General features: G+C 36.8%; 2 protein-coding genes across 4 annotated transcripts; both read left to right on the forward strand.

Annotated features, from left to right (window-relative positions):
• The first annotated feature begins 203 nt into the window (after positions 1–203).
• Positions 204–1,656, forward strand: si:ch211-157b11.8 (angiopoietin-2). Its single transcript, XM_046844941.1, has 5 exons — positions 204–333; positions 672–770; positions 876–988; positions 1,234–1,496; positions 1,650–1,656. Exons 1-5 carry the CDS (start codon positions 261–263, stop codon positions 1,654–1,656), a joined length of 555 nt encoding a protein of 184 aa, XP_046700897.1. The 5' UTR covers positions 204–260.
• Positions 1,657–11,730: 10,074 nt separating this feature from the next.
• gata2b (GATA binding protein 2b) lies at positions 11,731–20,057 on the forward strand. 3 transcript variants are annotated; one of them, XM_046859802.1, is made up of 5 exons: positions 11,731–12,570; positions 13,153–13,587; positions 14,070–14,215; positions 17,746–17,871; positions 18,183–20,057. In XM_046859802.1, the coding sequence occupies exons 1-5, from the start codon at positions 12,351–12,353 to the stop codon at positions 18,429–18,431; spliced, it is 1,176 nt and encodes a 391-aa protein (XP_046715758.1). In that variant the 5' UTR covers positions 11,731–12,350; the 3' UTR covers positions 18,432–20,057. The 3 variants fall into 3 exon arrangements, with proteins under 3 accessions (XP_046715758.1, XP_046715740.1, XP_046715748.1); XM_046859784.1 differs by having other exon boundaries at positions 11,732–12,570; positions 13,102–13,587; XM_046859792.1 differs by having other exon boundaries at positions 11,733–12,570; positions 13,102–13,587; positions 14,073–14,215.
• The last annotated feature ends 4,479 nt before the right edge of the window (positions 20,058–24,536 follow it).

Here is a 24,536-nt window from a genome sequence, read left to right on the forward strand (position 1 = left end):
TGCTGTTGATATCTACATATTAATACAAATCTTAAGAATTGTGGCAAATAAAACTGAACAAAAAAGGAAATTAATTAGGTTGTGTGTGTGTGTGTGTGTGTGTGTGTGTGTGTGTGTGTGTGTGTGTGTGTGTGTGTGTCGTTTAGTCATCTTCAATGTCGGAACGTCTGACACAACTACAGCGGTGTATGAAACAACATGAACCAGCATCAGGAAATCGAAGAGATGGATCCAATTCTCTATCAGCTATTCTGGCGCTAATGACGGCTGTGCTAACCGAGTGTGACCTGCACTGCCACAGTCAAAGACTGAGAGATATGGCTAGCAGGCTAGGTCTTTGACTAATATTCTCATAAAACTGTTAAATCAAAACTTACCTTTTTGCTTTGAAAAATGCTCAAATATGTTTCTTTCAGAATTTTACAAAATTATTCATTTCATTCAACCTTATTAATGTGCGCGCACACACACATATACACACACACACATAATAAACAGAGGCTGATAGTTGGTGTACTCTTAGAAATGTGACTTTAAAACTTAAACAACCTCTATTCAACCATCAAGTAACCTTTAGGCAATCTTTATATAACCTTGGTAATACCTCCTAAATAGAGGCAGCTGTAAATCAGATAGCTTTAGATCAACCTGTCTGTCTGTGTGTCTGTCAGAGAGTGCAGCTGTGGGGAAAAATGGAGAAAAAGACTTACTGCTGTTAATGAAAAGTATAACGCAGTCTGATTCACCACCAACACAAAGTGCTCTAACAGGTACATAGTACATACATACAGTCATACCTACACACATACACGCACAAACACAAACACATTTGGTATTAATTTAGCTGTCTTTTAAGTGTATGTTTTATGTCTTAGCATCTCCCTCTACAGGACTTTATCCAAAGAATTGCTATGAGATCTTTCAGCTTGGAATAAAAGAGAATGGAATATATACTATCCAACCAGACCCTCAAAAACCAGCACTTGAGGTGCATCAACACACCACTGCAGAGGCTAATTTCTAATTAAATTAAATACATATTGTTGTATAAACCTTCGCAAAATGTGACTATCATGTATCTGTGACACATTGATTAGGCTTCATGCACATATATATATATATATATATATATATATATATATATATATATATATATATATATATATATATATATATATATATATTATTTGATATTATATTATACAATTATTTGTAAATCAAGCCTTTTTTTAGGCTATGTGTGACATGGAGTCTGCTGGAGGTGGGTGGACAGTGTTTCAGCGTCGATTTGATGGACAAGTGGACTTTAACCGGACCTGGAGTGAGTACCGGGATGGTTTTGGTTCTCCACAAAAGGAGCACTGGTTAGGGACTGCAGTTCTACATGCTCTCACAGCCAGTGGGCAACACATACTTCGCATCACCTTACAAGACTGGCATCAACAGACCCGACATGCCATCTACAACAACTTTAAAGTGGCAGGGGAGAACCAGAGGTGCAGATTTTCTCAGACACATAAACACACAACTCAGTACGCTATACATGAACACTATGCACAAATATGCACTCTACTCGAAAACAATCACAAACAACTTGTTTATGATTTGGTTATGTTCTCTTCTATATAATCCCAAACGTTCATTGTTAGAGTTTAATGACTGTGCTTAGAAATTCTTACTTCAAATATAACTATATGTATGTTAAAGGCAAAAAAAAATGATTTGATAAATGCTAGTGTTTTTTATTATTATTTTTTATTAAACAAAAACACAAACATATTTTAGGGGATCCAGTAAACTCACATGCAATGTATTTATTATAAGAAATCAAGTTTGTGTAAAACCGAAAATATTTCACTCTTTGTATTTCTATCTCTCAGGTTTCGCCTGACTGCACAAAATTACCAAGGAGATGCTGGGAATGCCCTCAGCTATAGTAAGCAATACAACCATGATGGCAGAGCTTTCAGCACATATGATAACGATCATGATCGATATCCTGCTGGAAACTGTGCTCAGTACTACGGTGCAGGCTGGTGGTTTGATTCCTGTTTGGCTGCCAATCTAAATGGACGTTACTACCGTGGCCGCTACACTGGAATCACAGATGGCATCTACTGGGGCGCCTGGTACATCCTTACTGACTCTCGAACTGGAGAGAGATACTCGTTTAAAAGTGTGGAGATGAAAACACGACCAAGACTGCCCTAAAATGATCATATTTACACCCTTATGCACCATACACAAATTATACAATACAGCTTTTAGTTGATATAGTAAGATTATGCAGGTACCAGTAACAATGTTATATATAATAGTAAGGTGATTTTTAAGACAGTACACTTTATGTAATATTTACCATAGCCAACAGCATTTTCTGTCAGCTCAGGTCTGTGACATCACTGGGTCTGTAAATGAAAGAAGAAAAGAAAACTTCTATATTTGCCTGTAAATGATGTTATTTGTTAATTCAGCAAGCACATGTGTGTAGTGGATTTAACACTGGCTAGAACACTAAAGAAACAAATTATTATAGTTTTTTTCAAAATATCTAACCTGCTACCTTACCTTCTACTAAATCACCAAATGTGTATGGCAAAACTTTATTTTATAGCCAAGTGTATGCAAATATCTATGTAAAAAATAAACATCTTTATAATTTCTTATGTGGATTCACACTGATGAGTTTAAACAGAAAATGACCATATTGGGTTCCACTCCTGTTGGTCAAGACCAAACATCTGGGGCTACCATACACACCCACCGCAAAGGTTAATGTTGTGTGTGTGTGTGTGTGTGTGTGTGTGTGTGTGTGTGTGTGTGTGTGTGTGTGTGTGTGTGTGGACATCATTAAAAAGGTGTTTTTATCCACTAAACTGTTTTCTACTTTTTGCACCATGCTGTGTAAGCTCTAAAGAGTGAAAATTATTGTAAAGTTTATAAAATATGTAAACCAGCCTGTCTAGCACCAAAAACCATGTCATGGTTAAAGTGACAGTCACCTCACTTTTTCCCCTATTTTTATGTATGATGTGAACATTAAATACAGCACTTCTCCTTTGCCGAGATCCATCCACCTCACAGGTGTGGCATATCAAGATGCTGATCAGACTGCAAAATTATTGCTCAGGTGTGCCTTTGGCTGGCCACAATAATATGTTACCCTAAAATGTGCAGTTTTATCACACAGCACAATGCTAAAAATGTTGCAAGTTTTTAGAGGGGGTGCAATTGACATGCTGACTGCAAGAATGTCCACCAGAGACGTTGCCCATGAATTGAATGTTAATTTCTCTACTATAAGCCGTCTCCAAAGGCGTTTCAGACAATTTGGCAGTACATCCAACCTGCCTCAACCGCAGACCACGGGTAACCACACAAGCCCAGGACCTCCACAATTAGCATCTTCACCACCAAGATTGTCTGAGACTAGCCACCCGGACTGCTGCTGCAACAATCGGTTTGCATAACCAAAGAATTTCTGCTCAAACTGTCTGAAACCGTCTCAGGGATGCTCATCTGCATGCTTGTCAACCTCTTTGGGGTCTCGACCTGACTGCAGTTCGTCGTCGTAACTTGAGTGGGCAAATGCTCACATTTGATGGCGTCTGGCACTTCGGAGAGGTGTTCTTTTCACGGATGAATTCCGGTTTTCACTTAACAGGGCAGATGGCAGACAGTGTGTATGGCGTTGTGTGGGTGAGTGGTTTGCTGATGTCAACGTTGTGGATCGATGGTATGGGCAGGCGTATGTTATGGACAACGAACACAGGTGCATTTTATTGATGGCATTTTGAATGCACAGAGATACCGTGATGAGATCCTGAGGCCCATTGTTGTGCCATTTATCCATGACCATCACCTCATGTTGCAGCGTGATAATGCATGGCCATATATTGCAAGGATCTGTACACAATTCCTAGAAGCTGAAAACATCCTAGTTCTTGCATGACCAGCATACTCCCCGGACATGTCACCTATTGAGCATGACTGGGATGCTCTGGATTGGCGTATACGACAGCGTATTCCAGTTCCTGCCAATATCCAGCAACTTCACACAGCCATTGAAGAGGAGTGGACCAACATTCCACAGGCCACAATCAACAACCTAATCAACTCTATTTGAAGGATTTGCACTGCATGAGGCAAATGGTGGTCACTCCAGATACTGACTGGTTTTCGGAACCCCCCTGGACCCCCCAATACAGCATAAATGCACATGTTATAGTGGCCTTTTATTGTAGCCAGCCTAAGGCACACCTGTGCAATAATCATGCTGTCTAATCAGCATCTTGATATGCCACGCCTGTGAGGTGGATGGATCTCGGCAAAGGAGAAGTGCTCAATGAGACAGCTTAAGACAGATTTGTGAACAACATTTAAAAGAAATAGTCCTTTTGTGTACATAGAAAAACGTCTTAGATCTTTGAGTTCAGCTCATGAAAAATTGGGGCAAAAACAAGTTTTTTGCATTTATAATTTTATTCAGTGTATATAGCAGAAACTGACAGAGGTCATGATTCCAAAGGGAAATCATTTTTATCCACATGCCTCCTCTTATATGTGTCCAGTTGACTGGCAGCCATGCCAGAACTATGCTGGGAGACGTTCAGTGTACAGTAGCTGATGTATCATAATTCTGACACAAGGCCTGCCGTAACTATTTATCGTCCCTTTAAAGGAAAGGCTAACAGTAAATTGTGGAAAACCATGGTGGTTTGTAAAGTAAGAGAATATAACTATCAGCTGCAGTGACCATGGTGCGAACATTTTTCCGTACCTTAAATCATAACTTTGAAATGAGCTCATAATCAAAGTGACTTTTGTTTAGAACTGCTATCATCAGGTTTAAATATGAAAATGAATATATTTGTAAATTAAGTGAATGGTATTGTCTAAACATGTAGATATATTTGTTACAGAAAGAGAGAAAGATATAGAAAGTAGTGTGTACCTGTAGCAGGCACCCATTACAGCTGTATTCACGGTGAGACTCGAGTCTATTCAACAAGCTCTGGGCTTCTATTAATACCAAAATTCTCTGATCTGCTGACTACCAACCAGATATGATATTTCACAAATACTTACTAACATACACATGCACACACACTTACACAAAAGGCACACATGCACAGGTATGCAGACGCACACACTTCATTTCAAAGGTTGTTCTATTAAATCTATGACACGAATTCCAGTTCTGTCTGGAGAAGGATATCAAATATATGTGAACATAAAACAATGCACTTGTTCAGATTTTTGTGGCTCTGAGGACGAGGGGAGTTTACCACAGATGTCATAGACTATTTAGGATTTTCTAAAAATCAGCAGAATGATGAGATGCTTAAATTTCGGTGCCAGATTTGTGTGTGTGTGTGTGTGTGTGTGTGTGTGTGTGTGTGTGTGTGTGTGTGTGTGTGTGTGTGTGTTACTTGTTGCAGATCATGTAATTACATTATATTTATAACCACACATTTACATTTATTAATTTATCCTTGATTAAATATCTTATTATTAAAATAACACTATCAAACCCAAGAGTGAATTACAGGTTCATAATTTAGTCACCATCCTTTCATTGCAACTTTACAAGATACACATATCATAAAACCAGGAGCTCACACAGGACTTAAGTTTTTTAGAGCTTGAAGCTAAATTTTGAGCCTGCACATTACTGACAAATAATTACTAATGATGACCTTTGGACCTGTTTCTTAACCTTTGGCTTAAACCATATTTTATACACACACACACACACACACACACACACACACACACACACACACACACACACATATATATATATATATATATATATATATATATATATATATATATATATATATATATATATATATAAGCACGCAAACAGACAGATTTTGAGATGTTCTTCACACAACAGGGCCAATACAATAACCAAGTCACATTATTTAATAAATTAATTAATGCTTACATCCTTATACATTACTTAACACAAAAAGAATGCACACTATTATTATGCAGTCATTGCAGTTGTGGCACATACGAAGCAGCACAGTTACAATTTTACTGAATGTTTAAAATATATATATATATATATATATATATATATATATATATATATATATATATATATATATATATATACGACTAAATGTGTTCACTATCTTAGTAAATGAAGATACAATAAAATCCATACCTTCACTCTGTACTGCTCAAGGATTTCAAACTAGGAATGTGCATGTCATTGTCATTCTTATCATCTTTTGTCCTGCGTGATTAAACGTTAGTTGGCTGACAACAAAACGGTCATCACTCCTATGTCCTCTTTACTGTATAGCTGTGCATTGAGAGCGGAAGCCTGCTCTACTGTCACCACAGTATCCTGGCTGGGTGCCTGGGGCCTGGCTGGTGTGATAGAGAGATAGAAGGAGTGATGGAGTGAAAGATAGAAGGAGAGGTAGAGGGAAACCGGCGGTCTGCAGACACCCAGTCCGGAAACCCTGAGCGGGCGACAGTTACCCAGCACATCCGCTTGAAGCTGATAGCACACACATTTACATAACCCATGCTATGAAGGGAAAAGCATAAAGACACACTAAAACACATTCAGTAACTGTTAATATTTTAACATTTCTGAACAATAATGTAATAATTTATAGAAATTATGGGACTAAATTAATAGGAAGCATGGAGATGTTCAGGAAAATTGTTCAACAAGATTTGTAAGGTAAGAGTATGCCTGAGGAATGGAGAAGGAGTGTGCTGGTACCGATCTTTAAGAATAAGGGAGATGTGCAGACCTGCAGTAATTACAGAGGAATTAAGTTGATCAGCCACATCATGAAGTTATGGGAAAGAGTAGTGGAAGCCAGGCTGAGAGAAGAGGTGACCATCTGTGAGCAACAGTATGGTTTCATGCCCAGGAAGTGCGCCACAGACGCATTATTTGCTTTGAGAATGTTGATGGAGAAGTATAGAGAAGGTCAGAAGGAGTTGCATTGTGTGTTTGTGGATTTAAAGAAAGCGTACGACAGGGTGCCGAGAGAGCTGAGAGTTGGGTATTGTATGAGGAAGTCAGGTGTGTCAGAGAAGTATGTGAGGGTAGTGCAGAACATGTATGAGGACAGTCTGACAGCAGTGAAGTGTGCAGTTGGAACGACAGACTGGTTCAAGGTGGAGGTTGGACTGCATCAAGGATCGGCTCTTAGCCCTTTCCTGTTTGCAGTGGTGATGGACAGGTTGACGGACAAGGTCAGACAGGAGTCTCCCTAGACTATGATTTTTGTGGATGATATAGTTATTTGTGGTGAGAGTATGGAACAGGTTGAGAAGACAGTGACAGAGACAGTGGCATTGAGTCAAAGACAGGAGGTGGAGCTGGAGGTAGCAGAGCTGAAAATGTTGAGGTTTTCATTGGGAGTTACAAGGATAGACAGGATTAGAAATTAGTTTATTAGCGGGACACCGCATGTAGGACGTTTTGGAGACAAGGTGAGGGAGGCGAGATTGAGATGGTTTGGACATGTGCAAAGGAGGGACATGGGGTATATCGGTAGGAGAATCCTGAGGATGGAGCCGCCAGGAAGGAGGAAAAGAGGAAGGCCAAGGAGGAGGTTTATGGATGTGGTGAGGGAAGACATGCAGGTAGTTGGTTTGAAAGAGGCAGATGTAAAGGACAGGGGTGTATGGAGAGGTATGAGCCGCTGTGGCGACCCCTAATGGGAGCAGCCGAAAGAAATAGAAGATGGGACTAAATTAATATACCTACAGCTGCATTCAGTCAGTCCCTTTTCAGAGCTAGAAACTAAAATAGGATGATGTAGTTGAATATGGTTCAAATCATCTCGCTGTCTCATCATGGCCAGGAGATGGCAGATTTGGATTAGAAATAATAGTGGAGGGGCTTTTGATTTAGATCCAACTCAGTCATTTGATTTAAATTTTAAATATTCCTTCTATCACATCCATTCCTATACCATATTTGCCACATTGCAAATGTGATAGGGCTGTGGGTGTTTGTGTGTGAATCAGTGTGCTGTATGACAAGACAAAGGGAGGCAAATGTGTTCATATGCATGTAAATGGCTTGAAGAATAATTTTCCAGAGAGACAAATGCTTGAGATGTGTGTATGCCTAGCAAACATATCTTTGAGTACTTCAGTAATGAGTAATTCAGTTTCCAATAATCATAGTTTGGTGTGATGTGTTTGTCTTTGGGCATGTTTTATATGCTTTAATATCCTGGTTATGTCCCCACAAGGGTAGTAATATCCAGCAGTTGAGTAGTAATATTCAGCAAAGCTTTTGGGAGACATTTGTCCAGTCCAGACAGGGAAAACAGGTTTTTGTTGTGTTTTCACAAAACCAACTACATTTAACTTAAAAAAAATCTAAAAGAGCCAAAAGGTTTCCTTTGGTTTCTGAGGTTAAGGTAATGGTTAGGTTTAGGTGTAGTATAAATTGTATTAGTATTCATCATTATTAATAAACAAATTGTAATACACAAATATTCCATCTTTTATAGTAAAGACAAGAACACCACCATGCTTAGTGTGTGCGTGTTTGCGTGTGTGTGTGTGTGTGTGTGTGTGTGTGTGTGTGTGTGTGTGTGTGTGTGTGTATACGTGAATGTCCGTTGGTGGCTCCTGTCCTTCAGTGTGGAGAGGGATGTGTGTCTATAACACACACATTGCGGTGAACCAGCGCTCCGTTTCATACCGGAATTCAGCAAGCAACTGTGTATCCTGATGTGGTGAAAACCAGGCCTTGCAAAGCATACTGGGTAAAGGGGGGAGGGTTATACATATCAGACTGCTCCAATACAGTTAATAAAACCTGGCACCCAAAACACATAAGAACCCTTGTCCAGGTCCAAGGACATGTGAAATCACACACGCACACACACATAAAGCCAAATGTGCACTGATTTTTTTTTTGAGTCAACACAGCCATCCCTTCAAGACTGATGGCTTATATTAAGATGGAGAGTTTCTTTGTGTTGTGCTGAACTGAACTATACCTGGATTCTGTGCCTAATCAGACCTACATATTTTGTATAATTGTGTGGTTACGTTTGAATATATCTTCGATTCTATGAGTCCTTATCTTTCTGGGAGGAGCACAGGACAGTCTTTATGGTTAGAGCAGAAGTTCTTGGAAGGTACAAGTTGAGAGTATCCAGGAAAGACTGCCCATTGGCAAAAAATAATCTTGCAGAATCTTGGGCACAAACTGTTTTTGAGAAGTATAAATATACAGGGTATCCATGTTGGAGCATCCACTGTAGACTCACAAGTGTAGAAAGATCATAGCAGAAGTAGAGCATCAGGATGAATCAGTTAGGTCTGGAGGTTAAGAGGAGGAACAGCAGTAGATGTGTTTCAGGACATGGCACTGCTGTCACATCAGGCAGCAGGGGTGCACATACAGCATACAGGCATGGGGGGGGAGAGAGAGAGAACAGATTAAAATAAATTAAATATGTTTTAAAAGATTTTACATTGTGATCAGAATGCAAGCAGAGACTAAAATTGAGTAAAGTATTTAAGATATGTAAATGCAAAAGAGATGCTGAGAAAAAACTACTCAATGTTAAATGGTTTGTCCCTGTAAGAGGGTCCCTGCAATGTTCTATGTGTATCTGTAAGAGTTTCCCTTATACAAAACTTAGTTACAAATGTCTATATCTAAGACATCATCAAGCAAATTACACACTTCACAACCATTATCTAGAAGTGTAGCTCCCTTAATGCAGCAATGTACAAGTTGAGAAGTTATTGGCCTAAATAGTTACTGAAAATAAAGATTTAAGTGAATCTGTTTGATAGTATTTAACATTTACCTAAGCTTTGCACATGACTGAAGAATTTGTTACACATCTCTGTACATTTGTACATTACAGTCTAGCATGCATGCAAACAAACTAATATCGATATCGAACAAACTAATGATATGCATTAAAGGTGAGAATGTCAGTTATTTTTCTAAAAATCATTTGTATAAACAGCTGGGGGTTTTTTTTCATCTTTTTAACTTAAAAAAGTGCTTTTGTCATATTTAAGGTTTTTTAGATTATTTACAGTCCAAAAAAACACTATGGCATTATGGAAAAGAAACATAGTGTGCTTTTTTGTGATTTTTCTGTGATTATTCTTGTTAGTTTTTCCTAGTACATGATTCTGTGATTGTGAGGTTGTCAGTGCAATACACTTTATAATACGACGACTACCTGTATATGTTTAAGTATTTATTAGAAGACTGTCACAAGTGTAATCACAATGAATGTAGTAAATTAAGTGCAAATGAATACATTGAATGATATCCATAGTAAGCGATATATATTTAATAAAATCTTAAGACATTATATTCATGTTTAAAAACATGAATATAAATCAACACCCACTATACTACCTAAACGAACTGACCTTTGAATTTTAACATGTGAGGGGTATAAAGATATAAAGCAATGATTACCATGAATAGTTAAATCTATTACAGACACAAAGATGTGAATATGGGGTGAGACATATTTTAAAAAATCTATTTAAAAAAAATTCACAAAAACCCCCAACAATAGGGACTTGGAAAAAATCTATAGAAAAGTGAAATAAAGGTTCACTGATTTTCAAGGTCGCTTTTTCTTTTTAAAGCACATATGTGATTGTTTTCTTTTTCTAATTAAATAATTTATGCCTGCTATTGTGAATGCTCTAAATGTTAAATTAAGGAGTAGCAAACACACTTTAAATAACTACAGTTTTAAACTTAAAGTTCACATTTACAGTGCATGGACTCTTTCTGTATGTTTAACTGCATAGTTAATAGCAATATCAGCAATTAACAAGCTGAATGGCATCATTCCAAAAAAATCAATAATGAATATTTAATTCCCAACTACAGCTGAAGTTCATATAGTTAATGACAATAGACTAGAGAATCTAAAACAAATGCTCTCCTTTCCCTTCTTCTTATTTCCTCAATCCTCCACTCACCCTCTTTTTCATTTTTTCATACTGCAGTACACTGACAGGTAAAATTTACAAGCATAAGGGTGTGTGTGTCTGTGAACGATTTTTGTGTAACAATCACATATATTATGGTCTCAGATTATAACATGACTGGTAATAAAAGGTACTTATTTATTCCACTGTAAATGCAAGAGTATTTGGTGGATTGGTTACTGTGTTGGTATGAACTTTTGTGTTGTTTGTAACAAAGAGGTAGAGCATGCAGAACTCCTCATATCATGAGGACTAAAACATATGGTGAGCCATATTATAAATACATGCTCTGTGTCTGACCAACAGTAATGTGTTCATTCTACAGTCAAACAGCTGAAATGTAATTTTGCCATAAAACCCACTGAAAAATATGTAACAAAAGCTTATATTCGCTTAAAACACTGAGATGTATTGCATAAGTATTTCTCATAATACATAAATATTATTAACTGTATTTTGGAAAAACCCTATGTAAAGGTGAATTGTCCAATATTTCATGTTTTTCACCTTACGACTACTACTGCTACAATTACTCACAATAATAATAATAATAATAATAATAATAATAATAATAATAATAATAATATGTTGACCTATTTAAAGTTTAGCGAATTCCTCACTTTTGTTAAATTAGACTTGCTGAACTCTTGGATGTTACTAAAGCCCCTTTACGCAGATTTCCACATTATCAATAAAGTGCGATCTCGAGCTTCCTCTAAAGCGCGCACTGTAAACCAACAAAAGGTTGATATGCGGTGAAAAGCAGGATCGCGTGTCAAACGCAAGAAAAGTCGAAGTCTAATTGGTCAGAAAAAGCCAGTTTCGGAGACAAGGACCCGCCTCCGTCTTTATAAACTGGAATTCCAATGTATGGAGGCTGATCATTCATTCGACACGTGTGCGTGTTTTACAACTAAACAAAGCAGACTGCAACGAAAACCAGGGCGCGTGCATCCAACAGACCAGGTTCAGGTGCGATAGGTTCAGGTGCGATACACGTGCTGGACCAGTGCAGGCAAGTGCCCATTTTGCATTTTTAACAATACATTACATCACTCTGCTGAGTGTTGTTTGGGTAAACTTTCTTGTAGAGCGCAACATCCTCTCAGACCCACAGGCAGCCCTCGAGGCCGTGCAAGTTACATACACACGCTGTCACACTAGTCGTCCCCACTCTTCTGTTATTCTTACCTTTTGTACATGTGTTCTGCTTGGCACATTTTACGGACAGCAGTTGAGAGGATTGTAAAGACAGGCGGAGACTGTGAACGATCCTGGAGCGACTAAAGAAGGGATTATCAGTTTCAGGATTTTATTAGGGGCACAGCTTCCCAGCTGCGTTCACCTGCTCACGTCTGAGACTGTACATGGAGATCTCCACAGACTCCGGATGGATGATCCTGCCTACGCTGGACTCGGATGCTCCTCATGCTGGCTTGGGGCAGGGCACCGGTTACATGGAGCAATCATTATTATCTTTAGAGGAAGTGGATGGATACCTCAGTCCTATTGATTCTGCAGGACATTCCTATTTCCACACACCTTCACCTCACCATCAAGTAAGAACATCTTACCACCAAGTTTCAGGTAAGAAAACCACGTATTGGATATGCAATTTATTGTAATCACACGGTTTCCTTTTCTTTCTAAAGTATATTTTTTATTTCTAAAGTATACTTTGCTTTTTATTGCCAACATTATGGCCATTGGAGATTTCATTTTATGAATTCTACAAAACATTTATTTTTTGTTACTTACTGAAAAAAAGCATAATGCGAGTTTTATTTAAACAGGCTTATTAAAAAAAAAGACTAATCTAACTAAACTTACTTTAGACCTTATTTATATAAAATCCCAAGTTTAACAATAACTAGTCTTGAAATATAAATTGGACTAAACAAGTTGACGTTTTTTTAAACGATGCTGAACTGTAGATTGGATAAAACAATATAAACCCATCGCAGAACAAACTTCCATGTCAGCGTTTATATATGTTATATATTATTTATGTCTATATATGTAATACAAATTATATCTATTTTAGTAATTCTGTCATTTAAAGTTTCTGGTCTGTAAAAACTGCCCTATAGGTCTCATTGTAATCCAGTTTATTTATAGCTCGTTTGCACGGTGGCTCTATGTGCCACCCTCACTTTCTGCACGCGCCAGCTTACCCTTGGCTGGAGGGCAGTAAATCGAGTCCCTCCTTGGTCCAGCAACCCATTACCTGGTCGCATAGTCCTTTGGGAAAGTCTGCTGGAGGAACCTCGGTCGGGATCCCGCCGATGTATTCAGGCGCGTGCGCTCATGGCTCTGCTCCGCTGGCCACGCGCTGCAGCACTCAGTTCTACTACATGCCCCCTACACCGCCCACGGCCGCGGTTTCGGAGCCAGACGCCACCAAGCAGCCGGCGGTTCATTTGGATGTGTCAAAACTGCAGACTACAGGCCCTCACCGGAACTTCACGGCGCAGGACGTGGCTCCTTCTCGTGTCTTTCCAAAGTATGCGTTAACGGTAGCGCGCGAGCACACGGATGGACTGTTCTGCAGGAGCATCGGAGACTTACCGGTCAAATCAAAGAGCAAAGGGCGCACCGGCTCGGGTGCGTATAAAAAAAATCTGGTGATACTATAACTGACAACTTCTTCACAGGCTTTTCACCGACCTAAATCTCTCTTACACTGTTCTTTGACTTGTCACTAAACGCAACCGTAGTATTCTTTGTAAGTTTCAACAAAAGCTAGGTTATCAAAGAAAAAAAATGCATTAGTTTAATAACAATTTTTGGCATGTATATTTAACTTGTGGCTGGGGTGGTACCAGGTATAGTTTCTTTAATATCCATATTTACACTGCAAAGGTGCATGTAGATTTTAGGGTAAAGCATAACAATAATTATTTTTAAGCATGTGTTATAATACACTATTCCCATTTCCAGATGAAAGGTGCATTACATAATAATGGTGCAAACATGTACTGTAAAAGGCTAGCACCCCAGCAGAAAAATACAATTGGGTACTTTTATTTCTGAGACTATGCGGTGTGTTTATATTCAAAGTGTTTCATATCCTCTCTTTGTGTCAGAAGGCCGTGAGTGTGTGAACTGTGGTGCTACCTACACTCCCTTGTGGCGGCGAGATGGCACAGGCCATTATTTGTGTAATGCATGTGGACTTTACCACAAAATGAATGGCCAGAACCGACCACTCATCAGACCCAAACGTCGACTGGTAAGTGATATATAGTGAATGCACTGTTGACGTTAATGTAATGTTCCCACATTAAAATATATTTTAGCTGACCCCACCTTTAACATTTGTACGTCATCTCAGTCAACACTCCACATCAGGCCCAATACAAAAGCATAGAAACCATTTCTCGAATGTTGAAAAAGGAGGGAGCAAGGGCAGAAACTGTAAGACTGTTGTTTGGAGTGGTGATTTACACTGCCATTGTGACTGTTGAATGGAGGTTTACTTGAGTTACACACAGATAGAAAGCAGGTTAAACAGAGTGAGGTTAATAAAGATGGGGAAAGAATAAAGACAGAAGATATGCGAATGAAAGCATGGTCATGTCAGCAGGCTTAAATAACACCTAATACATTTGAATTAATTAGAATTATTTAGCCAATAGGCATACATTTGATCAGATATCAGATACAGCTGCATTTCCACAATTTGCTTTTCTTTAGCCCCTTGTAATTTAAAAGGTAGTTTGAATAATGTTACATGATCAGGAAAGGGGAAAACATATGAATGCTGTAGCTATGTTACTGACTTTTTTGCTCTTTAAAAGCATTTTTAATGCATTTCTCTCATCAACAAACATAATTTAAGATAGTCATTTATTTTTGCTGTATCTTTTTACACAGCAAACTGTAAAGATAAGTCCATATATGAGATTAGTCACAGACAATTTTTGGAGTTTGAAGACTAGGACCCACTCCATATCAAGGACTATTTACTCTTCTGTAGTGACCACTGAAAGTGTGAAGACCTCACTAATGCTTTTTTTCCGTCCGCAAGTATTTGCTGTGGCCCCATCATCTTTAAGCATATTTTATCTTCATTGAATTAAGTTGCAAGTCCCAGAATCGCTTTGAAATTATTATAAATTGAATATAAATTGAATTGAAATTATAACAAAATTCCCTCACCAATGTCGATAAAGATTAGAGTACCTCCAGTTCTCTTTGCAGAACAGACTGTCTTAACTGTTCGTTTCTCCTTCCACTTATTCCTCCACATTAGTTTTTTCGTTTTTTTTCCCTTCATTCCAAATAGCGAAAAGGCCACAAAGAATGTTCAATATGCTTGAACAGATGTTCGCAAGCATTTCAAGTCTTGGAGTGTGAATGGTTCATCAATTCTGCAAGTCATATAGCGTAGACTTGGCTTAACATTAGGTAGAGACAAACTGACTTCAAAAGTGTTGCTCAAATTAAAGTTTATATATGGCAACAATGGAATCTCGTTGGCATTAGATAATATAATTGTAGTTATTTAACACTGTTTGCAAGCTAGCTTTCTTATCAATCTGTTTTACTGAGCAACTAGGACAAAGTATTCTATTTATGGCAATCATATTCTGTAGGATTTTAATAGGATAGTATCAGTATCGTCAGTATAACTACCAAATTTCATCAGTATCCCTACCAACTATTAAGACAAACCTATATGTTTAATGTTACAAGCTATCTATGCAATTTTATTAGTATTATTACAGCTGACAATCATCAATCAATTTGTTAATTTCTTCAAATTTGCCCTGATAGTGTCGCTTACCCTGAAAGTACTGATCAAGGAGCAATAATGCACCTTAAACACGACACCAGGCACACCCACACATCCACACAATGAGGCAATAAAGAAAGGCCAATTCACCTACAATATTTTTACTGGGGAACCTGTAAGAATACACAGGTTTAGGGAACCAAATAAGAATTGGATCGCGCGCAAGCGTGTGTATGCGCGTGCGTGTGTGTAGCCCGGATGTCATATTGCCTACCTGAATAAGTCGTCTGCATGGCATTAATCCTGTCCTTGTTTCTACACACAAACAACTATTTATTATAGGTTGCTAGAGGCTCCATAACAAACCTTTAAAATACACAAAATTCTTCAATTAACTTCTTCATCTACGGCGTTTACTTTAATTTGAATATTGACCACGCCCACTCCGCAGGTCGTACACGTAAATATTGCTAGTGACCACCAGAGGTTGTGGGGATGTCTCTCACAGCCAACAGATTGATTTGGTGTCTCCGAGTTTAGGTTCATTTGACTTTAAAATAAAAGTCAATAAAATATTATCATTAGCAAAAAAAATATAGGTTGAAAAAAAAATAGGTTGCGGTTGTTACGGGAGCCCGAATGATTCTTTCCTTGAGAAAGTACATTTTCAGAAGAAAAAATACAAAAAACCCCGAAAAAGATAACTAAGTGAAAGGGAGCGGCAATTTAGTTGTAGGTGCAGGTCGTATATTTGGGCCTGTCCGGCAGAGGCGGACCGCTCCGTTGGTTTCCGGGACCGGATGTCTGTTCGGTCCCGATAGAGGAGTTAAGCCCCTGCAGATAGCATTCTGATGTTTCTAGCTCATAATTTTTTTGAAGTAAAGGGCAGGAATAAAACAAGAAAAAGCATAAAAGGGGAAACGAAAGAGGCTGGAAGGAAAAATAGAGCTGGAGGGAGACATGCAGATTTACATTGCCGGTGTGTGTGAAGATTTAAGAGCAGGTTTGCAGTTTGGCTTCGTCTGAAACCGCACACTACAAAGGTTATTAAAAGGCCTATTAATGATTAATATCAAGAAGTGAAGTGTATATATATATATATATATATATATATATATATATATATATATACACACACATATATATATATATATATATATATATATATATGTGTGTGTGTGTGTGTGTGTGTGTGTGTGTGTGTGTGTGTGTGTGTGTGTATATATATATATATATATATATATATATATACACACACACACATACACCACTTTTGATCAAAATACACATAATAAATGATGGCTATTTTGATTAAAAAGTGAAGTATGTATGTATATGTATGTATAATACACATAATAAATGATGACATATATATATATATATATATATATATATATATATATATATATATATATATATATATATGAGACATCATTTATTATATATTTTGAGATAAATATAAACAACTTGTTGCATTTTTGATAGAATCTTTTACAGTTTAGAACAATAAAAGAAAAAGTCAGGTGTTATTAATCATATCCACATAGACAGGTGACATGGTGGCACAGCAGGTAGGCCTACGGCTGTTGCCCTCCAGCTCAGGGGTGTCAGGTTTGTTCCTGAGCCTGGTTTCCTGTCTGTGTGAAGTTTGCAATTTTATGGGTTTCCTCCAAGTTCTGTGCTTCCCTTCAATAAGCATGCAGTTATGTTGATTTTTTTAGTAACTTGCTGTGAGCATGTGTGGTGCACTGTGCTGAACTGATGTCTCATCCAGAAGCTCTCAGAAGAAGCTCCAGATCTGCTGCCACTTGGACAAGGATAAAGCAGTTACTGAAGTGAAAGAATATATATAGATAGAATTGAAAAATAGTTATTTATGATCACTCCATGCCACTAATTAGTAAGGAAAACAATATAACATAACATCTGTTTAAATTGCCAGTGCTTTTGTTTTAATGAAATGTATGCATTAATCTAAATTGTTAATACTTACTTTTTGTACATGTGTTTGTGTGTGTGTGCAGTCATCAGCCAGGAGAGCAGGTACTTGCTGCGTAAACTGTCACACGGGCACCACCACACTGTGGAGACGTAACACCAATGGAGAGCCTGTTTGCAATGCCTGTGGCCTCTACTATAAACTACACAATGTATGTGTCACTTAACTTATGTAAATACTTCTAGAGCTTAAAAATCCTTGCTGTCCTAAGAACCATTAAAGAACACCAAGGCCTAGTTGAATTAAATGACAGATTGTGTACAAAACAGTACAGTCAGTTGTTACTCATCTGACAGCAGGTGTGGAGATTGAGACTGGGTGGGGTTGGGTTTTTTTTGTTTTTTTCTTTTTTTAAGATTTGAGCTTATTGACTTTACTATCAATAAAACACTTCAGATCGCACTGCACTGACAGATTCAGGTACTCATTATTTCTCTGTATGTTTGTGATTATTTTAATCAGATAAACCGCCCTCTCACTATGAAGAAGGAAGGCATTCAGACACGCAACAGAAAAATGTCCAGCAAATCTAAACGAAGAAGAGGGGCAAGCTCTCATCAGTTTCACTTTAGCAGATTTATGCAGGACAAACCAGGTGCCTTTAACCACATCAGCAATATTTCTCACCACGTCAACATGACTCCACCTGCCGAGTTTCATCCAGCCTTCAGCCACATGCACCATGCTAACTTGGTGTCTGCCATGAGCTGAGAACCACATGGAGGTCTTTGCATTCACCAGTTAAAACAGAAAGACAATTATTTAAGTGCTTAATGAATACACAATTTTAGAATTATCGCTTAGAAATCTTTTTTGTGCATTTGACATTAAGCTAGCTAAATACATGAGGCTGTTGCTTTAGCTGACTGTATAATAAAGTGCACTTTATATCAAAAGCCAGTGATATATTCTAGGAAAGTGTGTAAGGTCCAAGGGATTTTCTATTCAAACTTAGAAAATAGAACAAGCTTACAAAATTTAGTTGAGGATTATTTTAAAATCTATTGATATGCTTAGTCACAGAATCAGAGTGTATTAGAGGTACAGGTGAAAACCTGGGGTTTCCAGAGCATGAAAGTGGGGAATGCTGAGACAGAGGGATTTTACAGTCCAGTGATACTTAATGAAAAGTGTGTGTGTGTGTGTGTGTGTGTGTGTGTGTGTGTGTGTGTGTGTGTGTGTGTGTGTGTGTGTGTGTGTTTGATAAAACTGAATGTTTTGTTCTTTCTGATATTGCCCCACTTCCACTACCTACTCCTTCCAAAATTCTTCAAATATACTTCTTTATAATTTTAGTTAATTTTTTTTAGAACTAACACCTTTAGCAGCTTTCCAGGAATGATTGATATTTCTGTTCACGTCCCAATACCTTCAGTGAAGTTTAACAGTTTTCTAATGCATTTCATTAAATAAAGTGCTATTTATATTATTAAAAAATGTCTGTTACTGATTTACAAGGCTAAATAGCTATGTGGTCTAATTAAAATGATGATAACTATCTGATGAGCTCCATCATGTATATTTGAGCTGATTATTGGCTTGAGGAGAACATCTTATCCAATATGTACTGTACTGTCTATACAACAACGTTTAATTGTTTTAGAAATCCAAACTGACACGTGTGGCTGTGGGCTGAACACATGCCTCTTAGACACTAATGTTATCAGTGTAAAGAGCAGATTAGAAGAATGAATGGAGCACTAGACTCCAGAGGGAATAAGACATGAGATAACACTGAAAGACTAGTGGGAGTTCTTTACTCTGGACTAGAGGAGAGCTGTTTAAGAGAACAAGCAACCAGATTTCTTTGAGTATTTTTAAAATCGCACAGGGGCAACAATGTATTATCTGTTACATGCATCAATTCTCATAAGGTTTGCCAATAGAAGAATATGTAAGATTCTAAAAACAAGCACTTCAGGCATTTATAGCATAATAAAATCAGCTTAATCATTCTTATTTTTTTGCAGTAATAATAGTAATAGCTAATAGTGAAATTAGGGGACTGGTAGCTCAGTGTTTAAGGTGTTGAGTTACTGATCGGAAGATCAGGGGTATCACCAAGCTGCCACTCTTGGGCCCTTGAGCAAGGCCCCTTAAGCCTTAAATAATGGCTGACCCTGCGCTCTGACTTCCAAGCAAGCTGGGATATGCGAAGAAAGAATTTTACTGTGTTGTGATGTAAATGTTACAAATAATGGCTATTCCATTCTATAAAAAATGTAAATTGAACATCAATCTGTAACAATAACCTGTTAAATTGTAATGTAATAAATTGAAAATTGTTTGTGAACAGTAATTAATATGCCATGGAAATGAAAATCACTTTCACAAGAATTCAATTGACCATAGTCTCATTAGCTGTCTGAAGTTTTTTCTTTTTTTTTTTTACTTGTCCCAAATCTGTCACTGCTCTAATTTGTGCATTGGGACACTTTAAGAACTTTAACAAATATATGTTTTAATCTAATGTTGACCACAATGGAGCTTCTTATAATAAAAATGTATGTATTCCATATTATTGAACTCAAGTTGCTACCTATCTGATTGTGAAGTGCTATGTAATTGAGACTCTTAGATTAAAAAACTGTTTAAAAACAAAAAATTCCTGAAATGTATTACTATATAATTGCTATATAAATCACTATAGCAAATTGAGTAAAATAAATATGGAATAAAGTCTCTTACTACTCACACTCAAATCTCCCAAAGAAAAGGTGCACTTAATTGCAATATACTGGAGGTTAGCATGAAGTATTTGTAAGGTCTAGCCCAACAGGTGTGTGTTTACATTTGTCCTGAATGAAACTCGGATATACGAACCCTCCCAAACTAGAACACATTCATCTTCTTTCTTTCCCCTTTCTTTTACTTTCCCCCTTCGTTTACTTATCATCCTGTTTAATGGGTAAATTAATTCATCCCTCTGTGTGGAAAACAATTCCTCCTTTCAAATGGCAAACGCCAACTGCAAATGCTTAGTTCTCTTCTTCTGGGACTTTGTTATGTGGTGAACATTTGTGAGGGTGTGTGTGATAGAAAAAAGTGTGTTTATGTATGTATTCAGTTGCAGGTCTCTAAGGACATGGTGTTGTCTTGCTCTACCAACCTCCTTCTCCATTCTTCTCCATTCCATTTCCTTATCCTTGTGGTTTAGTGGTTTGTGCTGAGAAAAAAAAGATTGGACGGAGAAAAGAAGGCTGCAGGTAGGATTCTTACATGATCACAACGACAAAAATCACACACAGGAACTGACATTTTACTCACAAATCACCCAATGCAATTTTTAATAAATGTTTTTTTCCATGGATATAAATGATTTAACTAATCAACTAAATTGGGAATAAAGCGATGGAAACACTGTAAAGCTTAAACATATTCAGCAATGCATAATCAGCACAATTTATAATAAACACAGGCTGATAGACATGGATTTAATGCTTAGTTTTAATACATTCCACATCAACCATTTTTATCCTGAGGAATTTAACCAATTATCCTATTAAAAAGTGCTGAGGTCAGGAAAACAAAATAAAACCCAAGCTGTAGAACAGAAGAATGAAATCAAGAAAAAAAGAAACTAGAGTTATTAAGGAGGATGCAGTGGGGAACAACCAGTGATTTAAGATAAGCAGGCTGACAGAAAAATATTTGCAAAATGTCCAAGGGGAAGGAATATAGGTGCATACACACTGAGGCATAAAGACACAGGATTGATTTATGATTATAATACGATATGTACAATAATTAAAATGAAACATTGAAATAAAAAAAAATGTAATCTAAAATGTTATGGGTACAGTAAGAGATTGTTTAAGCGTAAATATAATAAATGATACAATTATACTTGGTATGCACATTGTATCATATTCTTCACTGTTTATGGCTAAAAAAAAAAACCTTACAAAATGTTGTGCTTGCTTTCTCAGCTTTTAAGAGTGGCATTCTATAAATGAGCACACTGGGAGTGTGTGTGTACATGTACTATACTCCCACTGAGGCTGAACCCGGCTTAACAGACAGAGAAAGAAAGAAGGGTATGCCTCTGGGTGTATCTGGTTTCTCAGTTTTAACAATGAAGCGTTGACAGTTTCAGATTTGACTTTAGATCATTGTGCACATGCACACGTTTGGATTAGGAGCATAGAGAACATGCAGCATAACAGTAATATTTATTATTTAGTATTTAGCATTTAATTCTTTGTTTTAAACATAATAGAAAATAAAATTCACATTACAGTAGCATTTTACTGATGGGCAAAGAGTTAAATACTGTAGGTATTAAAGGTATCTTAAAGGTAACAAATAAATTAGTGCTTATTTTTTACTATAGTTTAAGGTACACTTTCTCCATGTATATATGGTTTACATAGGTTGGAGTGGCTATTGACCTCTGACCTCAATCCTATTGAACACCTTTGTGATGAGTTAGAACGATGACCGCACCTCAGGACTCCTCATTCTACATCCAGTACCTGACTTTACTAACACTTTTGTGGCTAGATAAACACAAATATCCACAAACACATGCCAAAATCTAGTGGTACATCTTCCCAGATGAGTGGTGGTTATTATAATAGTAAATGGGGACTAAATTGTATTTATTTAAATTGTGTTATGTATATAAAAAGCACGTACAAAGCTTATGATCAGGTGTCCATAAAAAGAGATAAAGAGAGAGAGAGAGAGCAAACAAACATTTTGAAAGAATTTCATTCTATTTATCATTTAAATGTATTATATATAATATAATTATTATATTATGTAGTATATATTATACCTTAATAAAACAGAAATTTCCCTTGTAAAATTTATTTATTAAGCTATTTCATTATACATTTTTATTTGTTTTAGTTTAGTTTATTTTAGCTCTTTGAAAAACCATTTAGTCATACACTAAAACTCCCACTCTGATTCTTTCACTCTTTTGCTCAGGTATATACTATATATATATTTTTTTTTTTTTTTTTTTTATATATATAATAAAACACACATGTAGGGGTGTGAGTATGTAAACTTTATTTCTTATTAACACACTCTCCAAAAAAACATTGACACTGTGACACTCTGCTAATTGTTTGTTTAGAAAGAGACTATAATTTAATATCTGTAATTGAAAAGATCACTTGCTTTGGCGTTTAACGATAAGAGAAAGCCCGCTAATTCAGTTAGTCCTACAGTCCTAAACGGATACAGCAAGCTTTTAGATCACTAGCTTAATGATTGATTGGTTTAAAAGATATTTGTGTGTCAAACTGTGTGACCTGCAAACAATGACCTTTTGTTAATTATATCAGCTGAACTTACAGGATGTTAGAAGTGATATATAAAGATGTGCCTATTTTTTTTTTAAATCTTATAGAGAGAATATAAACAATAGAAAAATGGAACATAAGACTATATGAACCTAAAGGCTTTGGGTAATGAAATGTAAAAACTAAGGCTGATTGAATGAATGAGTGAAATATTATTTATTATTCTTCCATTTATTTTCTTTTTGTTACTTTACAGACTTGAATGAAATCTACAGATTAATCTGCAAAAGTAGAGCTTAATAAAAAAAGCATTCGTAAAATTGCTGACCACTTAACCATTTACACTGTTTACATGCTGTCTTTTGCACCTCTTGACTGCTGCTGTTTTTTTGCACTGCATTGTGTCTGTTTATATTTACTCCCAGTTATAGTTTTTACAGTTCTCCTCGCACAGTACTGTATAATCAAAGTATACAGTAAGTTTACTGGTCGGCGATATCTTGGGTTTTGTGTCTTGTCTTGTGTTGTCTGTCTGCACTGTCTGTCTGTACTGTTTTTCATCTGCACTGTTTGCACTAGGTTGCACTCGATGCACTTTATGTAACTTGTGTTGTGTTGTAGCTCTATGTTGTTGTTTCGTGTAGCACCAGGGTTCCGGAGGAACGTTGTCTCGTTTTTACTGTGTACTGTGTACCACTGTGTATAGTAAAAATGACAGTAAAAGCCTCTTGACTTGACTTGAATATGCTGCTTAATTACATACTATTATCATTGATCACACCTTATATATTAAGATGTCAAAACATTCATGAACATTCACAAACATTCATGATTTTTTGCAACATTAAAAGTCTCAGTAGACACAGTGTTTCTCCTATATTGAGTAGGGTCAGAGCCCCCAAGACACTCAAAGAGATGAATAAAGCCAGGTTACTGTCATAGAAGTGCCAAAAGCATGATAGTTATTCTGACTAAAAAATATACTGTCATATCCTGTATGGCTTTAGGAGAACTTGCTTCAGAAAAACCCATCAAACCATTTTGGTAAAGTTTCTAGACTAAATAGCCATGATGGTTCACTTGGAGTTTGCCAAAAAAGCACATAAAGGACTCTCCGATGTAGTGTCATAAACAGAGCTTGAAATAGAGCATGTTTTAACATCTACATGGAAATGTGGAAATGGTGGTACAGCAATACCTTCGATTTTAGGTCCTGTATTGAGTATTGGGAGAAATATGTAACATTATACCCCAAAAGGCTTAAGACTGTAATTGCTGGCAAAGGGTTTTAACAAAGTACTTAGTAAATAGTCTGTTTTTATTTTTATACATTTATAAAAATGTTTGTAAAACATTTTAGAGAAAGGGTATATGTAAATGTAACAAAACAAGAAAAAAGGACAAAGAGAAGGACAAAAAAGAATACTTTGCTTCCAAAGTCACTTAGCAATACTTAATGATCCTTATAGACACATCTGGAATTGGGGAACTGATCCATAAATTGACCTATTGACTTGGTTGAATAATTCAGCATTTGAATGATTAATAAAAAGTGACAAGT

The sequence above is a fragment of the Silurus meridionalis genome, chromosome 1 (assembly GCF_014805685.1).
Source record: "Silurus meridionalis isolate SWU-2019-XX chromosome 1, ASM1480568v1, whole genome shotgun sequence".
In the NCBI taxonomy this organism is placed as follows: domain Eukaryota; kingdom Metazoa; phylum Chordata; class Actinopteri; order Siluriformes; family Siluridae; genus Silurus; species Silurus meridionalis.

What these genes read in the sequence shown, in the direction of transcription:
- si:ch211-157b11.8 (XM_046844941.1), top strand. Translation starts at nt 261, where the DNA reads ATGACGGCTGTGCTAACCGAGTGTGACCTGCACTGCCACAGTCAAAGA. An exon ending in AGATATGGCTAGCAGGCTAG is followed by an intron (nt 334 to 671) that starts GTCTTTGACTAA and finishes TGTGTCTGTCAG; the next exon opens with AGAGTGCAGCTGTGGGGAAA. An exon ending in AACACAAAGTGCTCTAACAG is followed by an intron (nt 771 to 875) that starts GTACATAGTACA and finishes TTTATGTCTTAG; the next exon opens with CATCTCCCTCTACAGGACTT.
- gata2b (XM_046859784.1), top strand. Translation starts at nt 12,351, where the DNA reads ATGGAGATCTCCACAGACTCCGGATGGATGATCCTGCCTACGCTGGAC. An exon ending in ATCTTACCACCAAGTTTCAG is followed by an intron (nt 12,571 to 13,101) that starts GTAAGAAAACCA and finishes GTTTATTTATAG; the next exon opens with CTCGTTTGCACGGTGGCTCT. An exon ending in CAAAGGGCGCACCGGCTCGG is followed by an intron (nt 13,588 to 14,069) that starts GTGCGTATAAAA and finishes TCTTTGTGTCAG; the next exon opens with AAGGCCGTGAGTGTGTGAAC.